The 17,958-nt window shown below is 38.4% G+C and overlaps 1 protein-coding gene across 5 annotated transcripts in view; it reads right to left on the bottom strand.

The window, feature by feature from the left end:
• Positions 1-200: 200 nt before the first annotated feature.
• The window catches only part of RBMS3 (RNA binding motif single stranded interacting protein 3), a 623,837-nt gene continuing 606,079 nt past the window's right edge, over positions 201-17,958 (bottom strand). For all 5 annotated transcript variants that reach the window (XM_036332820.1, XM_036332827.1, XM_036332828.1 and 2 more), the window contains one exon: positions 201-6,769. In XM_036332820.1, the coding sequence (XP_036188713.1) occupies positions 6,763-6,769 (7 nt within the window). In that variant the 3' untranslated portion in view covers positions 201-6,762. The remainder of the gene's footprint in view (positions 6,770-17,958) is intronic.

The raw sequence follows: 17,958 nt of genomic DNA, 5'->3' as shown, positions 1-17,958 counted from the left end.
AATAGTGATTTTCTCATGTCTCCTTGCATGAACAGAATGCTCCCTCCTCTCTTTTTGTTTCCATGGATTGTTCTTTCTTTGAGGAATTCTGTAGGAAGCAGCAGTATAAATAATTGAATATGTATAGACATTGCTCCCTCCCACCAGCCCCTTCCTCAACCCATCTCTGGAAAAGTAAAGAACACAATGGCCCTATTTGGTTGATTTTATTTCCATTTTTTATTGAAAGCTTCATCAAATAAAACAGAAGTTTAAACCTAACATCCACTGATCTACAGAAAGCCCAAGGAATGGGGGAAATGGTAGCCAGTTTGACTGTGGTACAGATGAAAATATTAAAAATAAAACCAGAAACACCATAGAATTACAGAACTTTCCATGACAGAGACAGCAGTACAAAATGCTCTTAAATTAAGTTCAAAATTAAATGATGATCTAGAAGTTCCATGAAGTCAAATATGGCCTGAAACAAGGGTTTTAATAGAAGCTGTCCCCCCCCCTTTTTTTTAAAGAAACTGAATATTTCATAGCAAGAACACTTTTACCTATATATTTTTGAATTAATATTCCAATTCTTCTTTTTAAGGAAATGAAAGCATTGATTTTCAGAATGGAGAAAACTTTTTCAAGTGTCTTTTTGAAATAGTATTTACAGTTCCTGAAAAGTATGGAATAACTCCTTTTTTATATATGAGGGAATAGCATTTAGGGAGGACAGAGCATCTTAATAATCTAAGACCAGAGGGCCTAAAATAAAAAGTGTAACAGTAAAGTTACACTTTGGACACTATTTAAATTTGAAATGATTATTTAAATAAATCCACTGGAATGTCAAGGTCATTCAGCCTTAACACATTAATGCAAAGTTAAAAAAAATTTTTTTTTTTTTTGCATGAAAGATTTAAGATGGGGATAAGTGTGTATTTAACTAAGAGCGGTTATATTTTCATAACTGAATTTTGAGTTGACCTTTTCTACTGGTTCAAGTTTCAAAGGTGAACGAAACCGAAACAGCTTTCTTTTGAGGGAAGCCAAATTCTTGGCTACAGTTTTTTTGTGTTGTTTTTTTTTTTTCTTCTTTTCTTTATGTTCTGCAAGAATACAGTCAACTCTCAATTATTTGTGGTGGATGGGAAAGGGACACCATGGGTAATAAAAAAAATCAATGCTATATAATGCTCTGACATTAATTTTTACAAATGATTTCAAACTCCTTCAATAAACCAATACTTAACAAAGAGCAAAATAGACTAATTTGAATTTTACTTCCAATTGTTTCTTTTTCCACCCTCAGGGTGGCATGTTAAAAAAAAACAAACAAAAAAAACACCAAAAAACAAAAAAAAACACTCGAGCCCCAAGTCCTAATAGTTGAAAAGAAAATATAAAAGAAATGCACAAAGTAGATAATTAGCCCTTCAAAAATTGAGAGTGATTGTATTTCTGTAAGATTTCGTCATGGGGTGGTTATTAACTAGAGTGAATAAAAGGGAAGGAAAGTGTGACTCAGTGGCCTAGTGGTCCTTCCTGCAGATTCCAAGCTTGATCTCATTTCTGCTTCAGCTTTTACGCTTCTGAGGGAAAGAAGCATTTCTTGAAACATCATTTTTCCTCCCCAAAATACAAAGAAATGAATATTGAGAAGCCATCCATCCTGTGTGTGTGTGTGTGTGTGTGTGAGAGAGAGAGAGAGAGAGAGAGAGAGAGAGAGAGAGAGAGAGAGAGAGAGAGAGAGAGAGAGAGAGAGAGAGGATGAATATGTATATGTATTGGGGTATATAACCAACGATAAAAGAGGTCAATCTGGGGTGAGTTCCCTACCCTGTATCATAAACGATTTTGGGGGCCACTCAGGGATCTTACATTTAGCTTTTGTACTTTCCTGAACTATGTAATCTACAAAGGACAGCCATGACCAAGAGCATTTGGATGAAAAGACTAATTACATATTTAAATATATTTGGTGGAATTTATTAAATTTGAGTTAGACTCAACTGTCCTCCACTGCCACAGTGGATGTCATTTGTAAAATGAATTGATTCATTAATGAAATGCCACTATCACTGTGCCACAGGAAGGGGATAGTGTACAGAATCAATGAGCCTGTTTCAATTACATCAGTCCCTCGGATTGCAGTGAGAGGCTGTCAGTCCCAGCGAGCTCCAAATTTGGAAGCATGCCAGCCACAATAACGAAAACAAAATCTCATCTTTCACTCCCTACTGTGGACAAGATAATACAGATCAAGGGCTCCATGACATGTTTTAACTTTATTTTGAAGTGACCCTCAAAAGTGCTGAATGTTGTACTACACATACACAAATATTATCCTTTCATATCACATAAAAACATTTATCACTGAAACCCACTTAAGAATTTTCCTCTGCTTATCAGCTCATCTGCAGAGGTTTGTGTGCTCAAATGAAGCATGAGATTCAATTGTCAAATGTATTTTTAGTCTCCTACTAACATTATAATCTGTCTAGACAGCACATTGAAACTTCTCAATCATGAAAAAGACTGCAAAAGTCCTATTTAAATCAAATCTCACTTTTCACTAATGGAGATTTTAGATCACTGTAAAAGGTACATAGGTATTTGATGGCATCCCAATTATTCAAATCAAGTTTTTTGGGGAAAGACTAGGTTGGTTTTTTTTTTGGTCACACATTCATTGAAAATAATTTTAAAGCAGTGTTGCAAAAGATTGATGTATTCTATAGGTACAGTGAACTTCCTATTTCCTCTATCCACCTGCTACTCTCAGCCTTCCTGCTCTAAGGTGAGTGCTTTTAACACTGTGTAGTTTTTCATTAGAAAAGACTGAAGGTGAGTCTTATATGCTGTCAAATATGGCAGATCCATTAAGGTCACAGGAAGAATTGATTCAAGTGAAGCATGGAGACAACACCTGGACAATTGGCATCTACCAAGGAAACAAACTAACCCTGACCAAACTGGAGTCAGAGGATTTTTTTTTTTGAGATTATTATGTCACTTACAATATTCAAGACATGGCAATGTTCAAGGACGGTCATCAGCCCCTGCTAGTATCACACTGAGTTCCCATGGGGTCCATGACATCTTCAGGAGACCTGGCCATGCACTGAGGAGCCCCTAGTCACGAGGCATACTTTGTCACCCCTGACAATACCTTATTATTTAAAATGAAAATAAAACCACCACCTCCTCCAGTGTTCTTGTTACTAGAGTTTGGATGAGATAGTGTTTATCCCATTTGGATTCTGGCTTTAGTTTGATTTCTAATGTTTAGGTTAAGTGTTGACAATTAAAATTGAAAGGAAAAATTGAACACCGAAATAAATGCTTGAAAACCCGGTGAACTAGAATACTTAAAAAAAATTACAGACGTAAATAGGATTAAAATAACCAACATAACTATTGTTGATTAAATTAGGATTCTGATGTCTGCATGTACTGAACACAGATTTTGGGTTGTTTTATTTTTAATACAATGTAATGCTGCTTACCTGTTGATGCTGCCCACCCCTCCCCAGACATGACTCTTAAAAAACAATTAGGTAAGATGACAGATGCAAATTTGAACATGTGCCATTTTTTCCTTCTTGACTTGAAATAAGGTATTTTATAGAATGGCATGATATAAAAAATCCAAACACAAAACACACATGGATACATAAAATTATAGGTAATTTCCTTTTGCCTGAAGTGGCTTAAAAAAAATTGAGATCATGGAAATTTCATAGTTGAAAAAAATGTTTCTGAATGTATAAATAAAGCAGTAGTTTTGAATAGAAACAGGAAGTTACCTAGGCACATTCATCAGCCACATGGTAGCTACCTCTTAGCCTCATTGTTGGTTGTGTAAATGAGACTTTCTTTGTATCACATTATTTTTTTTTTTTACAGAAACAAAAGAAAGCATGTTGGTTTCATATTCAAATGAATTATGCCCAGGATAATCCTTATTTATACAAAGAGTTCAGACAGTGAAAAAAAAGAAAGAGGAAAAATACAGTTCCCATACATATTTGCTTATACCCCCTGAAACTTAGGGGCCCACTTCTCAAAGATAAAACTTAAGTGCCGCCCTTAAAATACAGAAGAGGCTGAAGGATGGAACAGAAGGGAGTAGAAAACTAAGATTCTCTCTAAATCATGGAAAAACATAAGGATGGGTGTGACCAGTTCGAATTTCTCTGTAGCATGTTACGTTTTCTTGGATATATTTTCACCTCTAATTTGATCACAAAGATAGGGAGTCACTCTCTAAATTTGAGTTTCCAGTACATGGTGTTGCAAATAAGAGAACCAGATCTATTTCAACACTGGGCTTCTGTTTGTAGGTCATAAATAGTGAAATATTGACACTTTCATGTGAGTCAAACTCATTACCCATGTTGATATAATGGAAAAAAGATTTATCCTTTAATTTTTAAATAGTTTTTAAAAGCCAACTCTGCTTTCTTTTACAGTGCACTTAATGCATTTCCCTCTTCTTCTGGACTAAGACAGGTTCCTATGACTTAGTTTGTGAAAAGAGTTTTACTTATTTGATTCTAATGATGCATTCAAAAAGCAATTCTAGGGCATGGTCCAATGAACAAAGTTTCATTGTCCTTAGTTTCAGGTAAAACTGTATAGGTTGAATATGGATTTCATGAACCAAATATGCAGGGATGTTTGTTCCATCAATTTAATTCATTTTAGAGAAAGCTTTGCATCATTCTCAATGCAAATATATCTCCTTTGGCTTTAATGATTGATCAAACCCAATTGTTTTGGTTCTTATGAATATAAATAATAATTTCTTGATTGTCAACTAGCATTTTAAAAGCTTACCTAAATTCCACTAATAGAATCCTCAGTCTTATTGGTCCTACTTGTCTCAGAGAGTTAAACTGAAATAAAAAGGTCTATTGTCTTTCTTCTGACAATACCAGGATATGAAAATATAATGAAAAAAAAAAAAAAAGGCAAAAAGAAGCTATCCCTTCCCCACTGCAGAATCAAGGTGCCTATTGATTGTGGATGATGACAAAGACTAAGGTGCAAAGACAAAATCAAAGGTGTTGGAATTTAGAAGGAAGACTATTGTTACTAACACAATGGGACCTTTTCAGGAGACCACTCACCACTTAACAGAATATCACTATGCTTTCTTTTTTTTTTTTGGACAAGTGACTCTTCAGACCAGGTTCAGGAAGTATCTTTCATTCAAAATTCACAAAAAGAAATTTCAACCTGTTAAAAAAAGTGTCTTAACTTACTGGTGGCCATCCATATAGGTTTCACTATTCAAGGGAGCTAGCAAGGAACTGGAAAAGCTCATGGAATTGAAAGCCATTTGGCTCTATCAGTTGGTATCCAGAACTCTTCATGCTGAAACGGCTGAACACAGCAGGAGCAAGCTTCTACTAACAACAAATATTAAAAATAATTTTTTTTGCAGTATGTAAAACACCAGTGGAAGGTAGTTTAAACAAACAACAAAGTAAGAACTGGTCCGGCCATGTAGGTCAAATAAAAATTTTTAACGAAAAGTAAAGAAAAATGACCTCTATTTTCTGGACTGCAATAGGGTGCCACTTCATCTTTGGTATAAAATAGGCCATCCATAGGCTGAATTTGATCACAACTAGGAAAGACTACAGAAATTGTCAACAATTTCTCTATCTATTGCTTTTTTTTTGTATTTTTTTGTTTGTTTTGTTTTGCACTTTTGACCATAAGCTCCTATCTACTTAAGATTTTTGTGTTTTTTTTTTAATGCTCTTAAGCTAGGTTTTGCAATGTGACAAGCAAAGCTGACTAAAAACTTTGTAAAGCTCATAAAAAAGACTGCAGATAAAAAGCACTAATGCTTTTGCTAGCAATCACGCTTTGTAAATTAAAAAAATCTGCATTCTGCCCCCCAAACACGCATTATTTCTAATGCAGTTGTTTTTTAAACCAACCTTAATAACTTTACCATAAAATGTTTTAGCCTTCTAGAATGGGTCAACACTTAAGACAAAGTTCATGAAAAGTCCCAGCATTTTTCCAATTCTTGCAGTTGCCATGGTTTCTTTTATCAACAAATTTTCTTCAAATGAAGAAAAACATTTTCTTTTAAACTGTACAGTTTTTTCACCCTAAAAACTCAAGAGTCTTAAGCTTCTGTACCAGTTAAAGCTGGCACAATATTTCAATTCTTTCTTGATTTTTTAACAAGACGTTGACAGCTTGCCTCGAGAGCCTTTGACGTCCTTAAAATTAAGGCAATTAAGATTCAAGATAAACCTTACCTAAATATTTCTAAGAAAAAATAAAAAAACAACCCACATTTAAACAAGAAGGAAAAAAAAATAAAGAGTAGCTTAATTACCGAGGAAGACAATTTCTTTCCATTTCTGCTTGCCCACCTCTTGACATCCGATTTTCTATTAAAAAGAAAAAAAAATCTATCTACACCTTCAGGTCAATTCTGACTTCAAATGTTCTTCCAGATCAATTGTCAACCTTCCATGTTTTGTTTTTGTTGTTTTTCCTCTTCTGGTTTTTTTTTTGTTTTTTTTTTTTTACTTTAATTTAAAAAATGATGGCAAAAATAAACTGTCAGACCACATGAAGGACCCATTTGCACAGCACACAAAACGCTTTGTTTTCGTTGGGTAAAGTACAAAATTAAAAAAGAAAAAAGCATTCCATTGACGCCTGTGCAAACTGGAAGCCAACTTCTTGTTCAATGAAGTCTCTTCATTCAAGGCAAAGTTTCAGACGGACATTCTTCAGTCTTGTTTATGGTCTGTGAAAACAATTGAGTAAGAGTGGTTATGACATCAAAGCAACTTTGAAACCTTCTATGCTCTTTTCCAGTGAGACCTCTTAAAAGATACCAAGTTCTTTAAAAATAACAGTCATCAGTGAAGTTGTAAAAGCATATTGGGCCGATTCAAGTGTCTAATTCTGCCACTTTCACATGAATATATATTTGAGCCAGAAAGTGTGTTCACATTAAATATTAAGGTCAAGAATATCTTTCAATTCTAAAGTCATAAATATTATAAATATACCCAGATAAAAAATACTCCTCTTGGGGAATGAAATCTATTTTTTGTTGCCTGGCTTATGTTGTAACTCCCCCAGAAATGCTGTTAAGTAATTCTATTACTTCAGAACTTCCATGGGATTCATCATTCACTCAGTCAACAAATGGGTGAGTCCCTACTATGTACCAAGATAAAGCAATGGGTTGTATGCTATCCATGGTGTTCACCAAGTATGTTCACATTAGCTTTATTGTCCCAGGTAGCTAAGTAAGGCAGTTAAGAGGGCCAGGGAGTTTTGTTCACTTTCCCTCTTCTTCTCTTGTTCCTTGCTCATTTATCTCATCAAGTAGTCAAATTCTTCCCCCCCCCCCAATTAATTATTTAATTATTATGTAATTTATTCAAAGTTATCTAATCAATAATAAATCTAGAGGTAAGTTCTAGTTGATTCCAGTGTTATTTCTACTAGTTGCTACACTGTAATTAAACTGACATTTAACCATGATTTTATTCATTTCTGTTGTCCAATACAGAAAACACAGACATCTTTACTGGACACACTTAAAACCAGTTATCAGAAATGTGATCCTAAAGCAGCTGCTTCACAAAAGATATCTCAAAACTTCACATCAGTTGAACACGGCAAACCCAAAGATAAGAGAGACAATCTGGACATCTGCCAAAAGTACTTCATCTGCAGTATTTACCAAAGGTAGGTTGGTAAAATTTCAAGATACAGTATTTTTTTTTTAATTAAAAAAGACAGTTCTGGTGTTACATACCAATTTCTTGAAAGTTTCAATTTTGTGTGTGAGAGCAACATGAATTGTTTTTTTTGTCACTGTCCACAACTTAATGGCATCTTGGCAGCTTTCGTAACTTCCTAGCTTTAACCAACGCATAGATCCCTGATGTGGGAAATCTGGTTCTGAGTTGACATTTTCTTGTGTCACCCTAGTTACCTCCCTTTGTTGTTTATTCCACATCATCCTGGTGCTGGATTCTTTACTGAGCAGTCAGCCCTCCTGAAGCAGGTGCTGCTAGCAAAGTAGCTCAATTCTAGCTGCCTTCCACATGTTCAGTTAATCCATGGAATTCATTCAACCTTTCATGATAAATGGCAGTGTAGAATGCTCTACTTTTTAAAAAAAATCTATTTACTTATTTTAAGAACCTTTATTGTTGAAAGTATTACATATGTCCTGTTTTTTTCTCCCATTGACCCCTTATAGCCCACCACCACCCTACTGTCTGTGTCCATGGGTTATGCATATATACATACAAGTTCTTTGGTTGATCTCTTCCCATACACCCACCCTCCCCCACCTTCCCTCTGAGATTTGACAGTCTTTTCCATGCAACTATATCTCTGGACCTATTTTGTTCAATAGGTTATTTTGTTCATTAGATTTCATATATGAGTGAGATCATGTGATACTTGTCTTTCTTTGATTGGCTTATTTCACTTAGCATGATACTCTCCAGGTCCCTCCGTGCTGTCTCAAAGGTAAGAGATCTGCCGAAACCGGTTTGGCTCAGTGGATAGAGTGTCGGCCTGCGGACTGAAAGGTCCCAGGTTCGATTCCGGTCAAGGGTATGTACCTGGGTTGCGGGCACATCCCCAGTAGGAGATGTGCAGGAGGCAGCTGATCGATGTTTCTCTCTCATCGATGTTTCTAACTCTCTATCTCTCTCCCTTCCTCTCTGTAAAAAAATCAATAAAATATATATATATATATATATATATATATATATATATATATATATTTTAAAAAAGGTAAGAGATCCTTCCTTTTTACTGATGCATACTATCCCATGGTGTAAATGTACCACAACTTGTTTATATCTTCCTGATGGGCACTTGGGCTGTTTCCAGATCTTAGCTATTGTAAATTGTGCCGCTGTGATCTAGGGGTGCATATATCCTTTTTGGTAAGTGTTTTGAGTCTCTTAGGATATATTCCTAGAAGTGGGATCACTGGGTGAAATGGCAGTTCCATATTTAATTTTTCTATGTACGATATCATGTAATTTGTGAATAATGACAGTTTAACTTCCGCTTTTCCAATTTGGATGCCTTTTATTTCTTGTCTGATCGCTATGGCCAGGACTTCCAGAACTATGTCTAACAGGAGTGTTGAAATGGACATCCCTGTCTTGTTTCTGTTCTTAGGGAAAATGGTCATAGTTTTTGCCCATTGAGTATGAAGTTGGCTGTAGATTTGTCATATATGGCCTTTAGTATGTTGAGGTATGATCTCTCTATTCCCACTTAACTGAGTTTTATCAAAAATAGGTGTTAGATTTTGTTGAGTGCTTTTTCTGCACCGATTGATATGATCATGTGATTTTTGTCTTTCATTTGTTTATGTGATGTATCACGTTTATTGACTGGTGAATATTGTACCAGCCTTGCATCCCTGGAATAAATCCTATTTGGTTATGGTCTATGATCTTTTTAATATATTGCTCGATTCAGTTTGCTAATATTTTGTTGAAGATTTTAGCATCTATGTTCATCAGGGATATCAGCCTGTAGTTCTTTCTTTGTAGTGTCTTTAGCTGGTTTTGGAATTAGGGGAAAGCTAGCCTCATAAAAAGAGCTTGGATGTGTTCCTTTCTCTTGGATTTTTTTGGAATAGTTTGAGGAGGGCAGGTGTTAGTTCTTTGAATGTTTGGTTAAACTCCCATGTGAAACTGTCTGGACAAGGCCTTTTATTAGCTGGGAGTTTTTTGATTACTGCTCCAGTTTTCTCAATTGTTATTGGTCTATTCGTGTTTTCTAATTCTTCCCAATTCGGTTTTGGAAGATTCTATTTTTCTAGGCATTTGTCCATTTCACCCACATTGCCCAGCTTGTTGGCATATAGTTGTTCCTTTGTATTTACGTAATGTCAGTTGTTACTTCACTGCTTTTGTTTCTAATTTTAATTATTTGGGTCCTCTTTCTTTGTTTCTTGATGAGTCTGGCCAAAGGTTCATCAATCTTGTTTATCTTTTCAAAGAACCAGCTCTTGGTTTAATCTTTTGTACGTTTTTGTTTTGTTTTGTTTTTTTGTCTGTCATTTATTTCTGCTCTAATCTTTATTATTTCCTTCCTTCTACTCATTCTGGGCTTTTCTTGTCCTCTTTCTATACCTTTAAGTTGTAGGGTTAAATAGCTTATTATTTTTGTTTTTTTGAGGTAGGCCTGTAGTGCTATAAACGTCCCTCTCAGGGCTTTTGCTGTGTCCCTAGGCTTTGATTATTGTGCGTTCATTTTCATTTGTTTCCAGGAAGTTTTTTCTTTCTTTCTTGATCTCATTGGTAACCTGTTCATTATTTAATATCATGCTATTTAGCCTCCATATGTTTTTACTGTAGTTGATTTCTAATTTCTTTCTATTGTGATATGAGAAGATCATATATATATATATATATAATTGATTTGAGAGAGGAAGGGAGAGAGGGAGAGAGAGAATCATTGATTGGCTGCCTCCTGCATGCCCCCTACTGGGGATCAAGCCTGCAACCCAGGCATGTGCCCTTGGCCGTAATCAAACCTGGAACCCTTCAGTCCACAAGCTGACTCTCTATCCATTGAGCTAAACCAGCTAGGGCTCAGGGACGATATTTTATTTTTTACTTTATACTTTCTAGAAAACTGGCAGAGTGGTGTGCACATAATAGGTGTTTAATGCCTAGACAAATGTCACTTTTACTATATGCCACTTTGCCTAGCCCAGCCCAAATAATGTCTTTTGCTGCTGCTCTGTCTGTATTGCAGGGTTGAGCTTATAGTGGGTTGACTTTTACTCTTAGCTTTCCACCCACAGATTAGAATTTTGCTAAAGAATATCGGAAGTGTGCTAATAAAAAAGACTCTTTAAAGTATCTGGAAGTCACCTGTATGTAGGTGAAGGCCTCTTCCCTTAGTGCTTTGCAGGTTCTTCTGATGCCCCATTGCTTAATTTAGTAGAGGAAGCACAGGGATGTTGGATATGGTTTTACATGTTGTTTACCTTACAGATGCATGGCTGAGGGATCACAGTGGGGCTAAGTTCCAGCCATTAGTCTGTTCTTCAACCTATGTACTCTGGTGCATGGCTGCATTCAACCCAAGCAAGCGGGCCTTACTCAAACTGACAAAAAGGCCTCAACCATGATTTAAACTATATGACAGCCTGGAATGACCCAGAGGGGTTGCTTTTCCTAATTTGCAAAATGCCCTCATATGAATCTGCTATGGCTCTTAGAATCCAGACTAACTTGTACCTAGAATCATGTGAGGAAAACGACTAGTTGATAAATTGAATAGAGCCATTTTTAACCAATAGTTTAAGGCTCTTGAAATGCATTTTTTTCTGAGTTATGCAATTAAAATTTTCACAATAGCAGCAACAATAAGGGAAATTTTCATAGTAGTAGTTATGGAACCAAGGTGTATATTTGATCTTTCTATGTACCTTGCAAAGTGTAGATTTACTCCATTCATCTCTAGAAACCTATCTTGCATGGTTTTGTGTTTTATTTTTTGCATCTATACTTTGCTCCTACTCCCATCTTCAATCCCAGTATTATTATCCATCAAGCAGAAAATGCCTGAAACAGCACGAATCTCTATGAGAGCTGCTCAATGAACAGTGTCTTCCTACACAGACTTGAAACTCCCTCACGGCTCAGGTATGTCATGTGCACAGGTCCTGAAGCATCCATATTTATAAGCTATGCTGGAGCTATTGCCAAGTTTTATAACCTTACACAAATGCTTCTAATAGCCCTCTCCCATCACTTATTCGATCCTTCAAGTAATCTCATTGCTACCTGAAAACAAATGAGGAGAAATAAATAATTGTACTTTACGTTTTCATGGCTGCTAGCTGAAGTTTGAAGGGGGAAAGTGTTGCTATTCATTAGTACCTTCTCTGTCCCAGGTAAAGTGTGAAAGTGCATATTTAAAATAATAATTATGGATTGTACTGATATCCATAAAAACAAGTTTTCTAAAGGCTGTGATTTTTATTAAAAAGAATGCTTTAAGTTGAACAGTGGGATTGCTTTAGAAAGAAAAGTGATTGCAACTTTAAAAGAGAGATTCTTGTGAATGAGATCATGAGTATGAAAAAGTATTTTCACTCACATGCTTAAAGGTAAAGGCCATGTAAGCATGGTAATCAAGGATATCATTTACATATCATTAATATACTAACAATATGTAGGGTATTGGTGTTCATGACAGTTCAGTCAGCCAGAGAAGAATGGTAGCATAAAGAGACCATGCAGTACTGGGGTTGAGATAAGGGCCTCCCCTAAGGTTAGTGTGAGTGTTGGAAGACTAGGAGTTTGAATTTAAGACCACAGTCATTTTGAACCCTCTCATCCTCCAACTCGCCCCTACCTCCTAATATACACACACACACAAATAAGGAAAAGTAGAGTGACTAGATTAGGAAGTAGCAAAACATAACTTAGAATTCTAGACTTTTAGAGCAGGAAGAAGTCTTAGAGATTATCTAATAATGTAATATCCTCCCATGTCACTCCTGACAGATTAGCCTTATGTGATGCCATGTGAAAAGGGGTCCAGAGTTTAGGGAAAATTGCTTACTAGACGCCCACTTCTGGGTTACTCAGAGGCAAACCGTGCATGTGATTAGGACCCAGCAACAAAGGGTATCCAATAAAAAAAAAGTTTCAATCTTTAATATAAAATGTTAAAACAAATAACTCTTAGAATTCAAAAGGAGGAGGGCAGGCCACATTAATCTTTCAGGAAGTAAAACATTTGAAATCTTTGGCTTTCTAGGAGGTCACAGCCATTAGCATATTAATAGCTTTGAAAAGAACTGCAATTAAGAAAGCCTTTCACTTAGGTGAAAGCTGTGTTTCCCAACACTACTTCTGGCCGCCCCTCCCAACTTCAGGGAATGGTGGTTAATCCTCCCTTATGTGCCAGAGACCTAATTTACACTCTTTGGAGAACAATCTAATCTCTCACTTTAAGAGGAAAAGGAAGCTCCAAAGGGTTGAGTGACAACTAGTCAGTGGCAAGGATGGCATTTGAATCAAGGGCTCTGGCTTTTGCATATTAGAATCTAATGCTCCTGGAAAGTTGCCTATGTAAGTTCTACTTGTTTTTAAGATTTCCTATATAGCACAAAGAAAAGCAAATAACTTGGGCAGGACCTGGAATTTCCATGGAACTTCTAAAATAAACCACAGGTATCATTTTTTGCCTTTTGGGATTAGAATCTAGAGTTAATCTCTCTTAGCAATGGAAAAAACAAACATAAAAGCATGAATTCAAATGTGAATACCTGTTTTTTCAGCTTGGAAAGTAGAATTTGAAATATTAAAATATCTGCTGACATAGATCCCAGATATAACCTCTTTTTCGTACGCATATCATTTATATTTCTCAAACTTTTATCCTGCTGGCCTTCTGCCTTGATGTCTCTAATTTAGTTTATAATAACTTTAGTATAGACATTATGATGTTAAACATGTGTGATGGGTTAAACTACTTTTCAGGGGCGCTCTACCCTAATCAGAATTTCACACCCCACAGGAGGTCAGCCACCCTTTAATAAGAAAGGCCAGAGGTTTGTACAAGCACTTTAAACTATCCATATCTCAATTAACATAATGATTGTTAGAAATGGGTTGCCTGATGAAAGTAAGGGCATGGCAATTAGTGTAATGATGATGGAAATAAGCTGCCCTTTGTGAAATTTGGAGTAAAGATATAACGTGGGTTGTCAAAAATATTTTAGAAATACTCGTCACTCTTACAAGAACAGAAAAGATACAGTTTTACAGAGAAATTTGTAGCCCATAACTTTAGGGTTTTTGTTTGTGATTTGATCTCGAAACAAGACTGTTAGAGAGATTTTGGTGGCCTTTTTAAGGATAATGTAGAATCTAAACTGTTGTGTGCCTTCTTTCTAACGAATGCTTCCTTAACAAATGCCTCTGTGGGTGCTCTTGCATCTCTGAACATTTCCCTGGTGATGGTAATATAATGGAAAGGACCCAGGTGTTTGCATGACCCAAATGCTTAGCTCATTTCCCAGTGTCTTCCTTGAATGGTTCTGAAGAACCTCATGTCTTACCATGACACAGGTCAGCTTCCCTGGGCTGCGAATGGATAGCGTCACATTAAATTTCTTCCTTTTAGGAAACTTCAGAAGTGATTGTCATTCACTTATTTATCAGACTTAGGATACTCCTCTTTGTTTCCATTCAATATTTTATTGTTTTGTTGCTATTGCAAGTCAAAAGCTCTTAGCACTTTTGTAGCTGGTAGGCCTGATCAAATAATTGTATCAACATCCCCTCCCCTGGGGACTGACCTTCAGACCACTTCAGGACCCACATTCCCTTTCCATTGTCCTTTCTCTCTGGGCCTTTTTAGAATCCGGACTCACCCAGAGAATTCTCCACCTACAGTCCTTTAAAATCTCTGACTCCCTGTCCCTGGCTGCTGGTGCCATTTTGAGGCTCAGCCCATTTGGTTTTCCAGATGACTGAATTCCTAATTCTTCATCCCTTTCAGCCTCGTGTGTTCCTCCTCTGGCGACCCTGAGTTTGCTATTCTGAGAGTAGTAGGCAGCAGCAGCTCGACCTGCGCTTACCTAGGAATCCGACTCGGGTTACAGGATCTCCAGCCTGGATTAGGCCTCCCTCTCTCAAAGGACCTCCTGAACCAGCCAAGATGGATGCCGGATCCGGGACCTCTCTTTCCCATTGCTGACCCCACACTCAACACTGGCTCATTTCATCTCTGGTAAGTGACAACTGGATCACCCTTCCAGATTTCTGACTTGACACCTTGGACAAAAGACCTAGCACTAGGCTCCAAATCCTCTCCGGCCTCAGCCTTGGGACCAGGTCCCACAGTCTTCCTCATTGCAGGGAACACCCACCACGTGGATCAGGCTGCCTTTCCCTCTACCCTCCCTTTGCCGCTTACCTCCTCTTCCTAATTTGCACCATGGGAATTTTTTGTCTCCCCCCAACGCCCCCAAAAAAGCACACTGGGATGTCTCCTCAGGACTCTTAACTTGCTCAGCCTTTCCACAGAGGTCTGGCCAAGCGCCTTGTCCACAATCTACCAGTAAATGACTTATACTGGCCTGAGGATGGAACGTAAGATTTTAACATTCTCTAGGACTTAATTTCTGTCACCACAATGGAAAATGGTTAGATTCCCTACAGCCAGGCCTTCTTTACACTCTGTAATTGTCCTTCTCTCAGTCAGACTTGCTCTACTTATCAAATCCTACTTCTCCACTCAAAGCCCCCTTCTGTTAACCCTGGGCCTTTATACCCTGAGGCTTCTGACCCGTCCTTCCCTGACCTGTCAGGTCCCTCAGACCCTCTCTTCAACCTTTCCAATCACTCGACTCTCTGTTCCCCTCTGGGTCCCCCGAACCCATCTTCTATGCCCCTCCTTTGCCTGGACCTCCTCCCCCCCAACATCTATGAATTCCACCTCTTCCTCCACCTTCTCGACCCCCTTACCTCTGAGAGGTGGCTGAGGGTATTGTGTGGGTACACATCCCATTTTCCATGTCTGACCTCGCACAGATTGGGAGGCGTCTTGGGTCTTTTTCCACTGACCTGACCTGGCATCTATGTCATCCTCTCTCACCCCAGAGGAGAAGGAGCATGTCTGTCTAGCAGCTCAGGACCATGCCGATGCCCTCCAGAGACAGGACATGGCAGCCAACCCAGTTGGCACCTACGTGGTCCCTTGAACTGACCTGAGGTGGGACTAGCAAGTTAATTTTCCAGGGTGCCGGCTCTATAGCCATATGATCATCTGTCTCATGGCCAGACTCAAAAAAGCTGCCTATAAAGCGGTCAACTATGACAAACTTAATGAAAGCACTCAAAATCCTGACAAATACCCACCTCTCTTCCTCTCCCGCCTCATGGAGGCCTTACAGAAATTTACCACCTTACACCACAGCTTCCCAGAGAGAACCCTTCCTTCTAAACACCCATTTTATACCCCAATCAGCCCCCGACATATGCCAAAAACTTTGAAGTCCTTTTGAGGGATTTGTCGACCTGTGTCTATTTTTCATTAACCTGGCCTTGAAGATCTTTAATAATAGAGATGAGGAGACCCAAACCCAAAGGCGAGATCAGGCTGAGGCCACTCTCATGAACCCCAAGTGAAACGCCTGTCCTCCAGCCAACGTAAGTTAGGGGCAAAGCCTCCTCTGGGCCCATGCTTCAAAGGCAACAAGGAAGAACACTGGGCCAAGTCCTGCTCAAACACAAGACCCCCACCCAAGGTGTGAAAGGGAAGGCCACTTGAAATCAACTGGAGTCTAGCCCCTCCAAGTCGGACCTCAGCCAGTCCAGCGAGGCCACCCTCTGGATCCAGTTTGGAGTGCCCAGGCCTCTGGGACTGGCCACTGAAGAAGCTGCCCAGGCCCTGACAAGGCCCCACAGACTTATGTCACCAAAACAGAGCCTCAAGCAACAATTATGGTGGCAGGTAAGCTGATCTCCTTTTGAAATGACACTGGGGCCACTTATTCTGCCCTCCTCAGCCTCTATTACTGGGACTGATGGATTAGTCTCACAGCCATTAGCCACCTCACATCGACACTGCGTCTTACTAGACACACACCCCTTTCCTAAAGAACAACTTCCTTTACAGCAAAACTGCAAACGTTTAACGTCCTGCTACAGAAGCAGAAGTCATTATCCCCAAACCTTAGCATGTTATCTCTAAGGAAAAATGTGTCAGTTTTAAATTCAAGCAGCTGGAGGCCTGGGAACTGTAGTCCTAGAAGAGTCTGTGGGCCTGCTCCCCATCTCCCCCTCTTCCCCAGCCTCATGTGCCTAATTGGTAATTTAAAAGCTTTGGAGCATTTCTGAGTTAAATGATAAACTTAGATGTTTAAGTTCACATGATTTTAGCTTCTTTTTTTTTTTTTAAAGAAAATCTATAAAGTAGATTTTGAACTGTTAATGTAATGTCATATGCTTTGTTGAAGGTACGTTTCTTGAAAGTGACAGTATTCATAATCTAAGAAATGCTGGTGGGTTACTTTTTGATTATCATTGGAAAATTAACGTTTCTAAGAGTTAAGAATTCTAATTAAATTGGCAAGAAATTGTATGGTTTCAGCATTTTGAGGGAAAAAGAAAGTGAGGTGAAGTTGTAAAAAGGTTTCTAAGGAGAAATGTTAAAAGGAAGTTATATGCACAGGCCAGTAATCCAGGACAAGCAGAATAGGGAAACTGAGACAGTTAAACAGCAGTTTGCAGCCATCTAGTAAATCCTATCTTCCCTAAACCAAGGACACTTAAGAGTAAATGGTTTGCATTTTTCCTGCCCAACCAGAGGGTAAATAGCTTAAACCACCCTATTCAGGGAGACAGCAGAAGTGTAGTTAGTGCCATTTGCCGACCACACCCAAGGACAAACGAAGCTAAGAGAATAAACCTCGTTTTGGTATATTATACCACAACCCTCCAAAACAATGTCTCTTTTCTTCCATCAGACCATTTGTCATAATTCTTATTGCTCTAACTTTTGCCTCAATAATACTAAAATTTATCCACCAGGTTACAAGCCCTGTTTGTACTCAGGAAATAACCACCCCTAGACATCATCACAACCTCCTTTTGTGCCCGGGTCCCTCTGACCGCCAGGTACAGAAACTCACCCGGGCAGAAAGCTCTGGGTGCCTAGCAAGGGGGAAAACAAGAACCTGGACCCGCGGGTAACCTAGCCTCCCCTTTCCTATCACTAGTCAGGCAGTTTAGCCCCCTGCTCTTTTCCTCCCTAAAGATAACATCTAGGTCTCCCTTGTATTTCAGCTCCAGGCCCAGAAAAGCAGCAAAACCGAAGTGACACTGTGGCAGCCTCAGGACCAGCTTTTACCTCCCAAGTCACTCAATAGGACCACTTTCAAGCCTTCACCAACCAGTCTCTTGGGGA

The sequence above is a fragment of the Myotis myotis genome, unplaced genomic scaffold, assembly GCF_014108235.1.
Source record: "Myotis myotis isolate mMyoMyo1 unplaced genomic scaffold, mMyoMyo1.p scaffold_m19_p_13, whole genome shotgun sequence".
Lineage (NCBI taxonomy): Eukaryota > Metazoa > Chordata > Mammalia > Chiroptera > Vespertilionidae > Myotis > Myotis myotis.
Note: the sequence above shows the minus strand (reverse complement) of the source record. Positions and strands in the feature narration are given on the sequence as shown.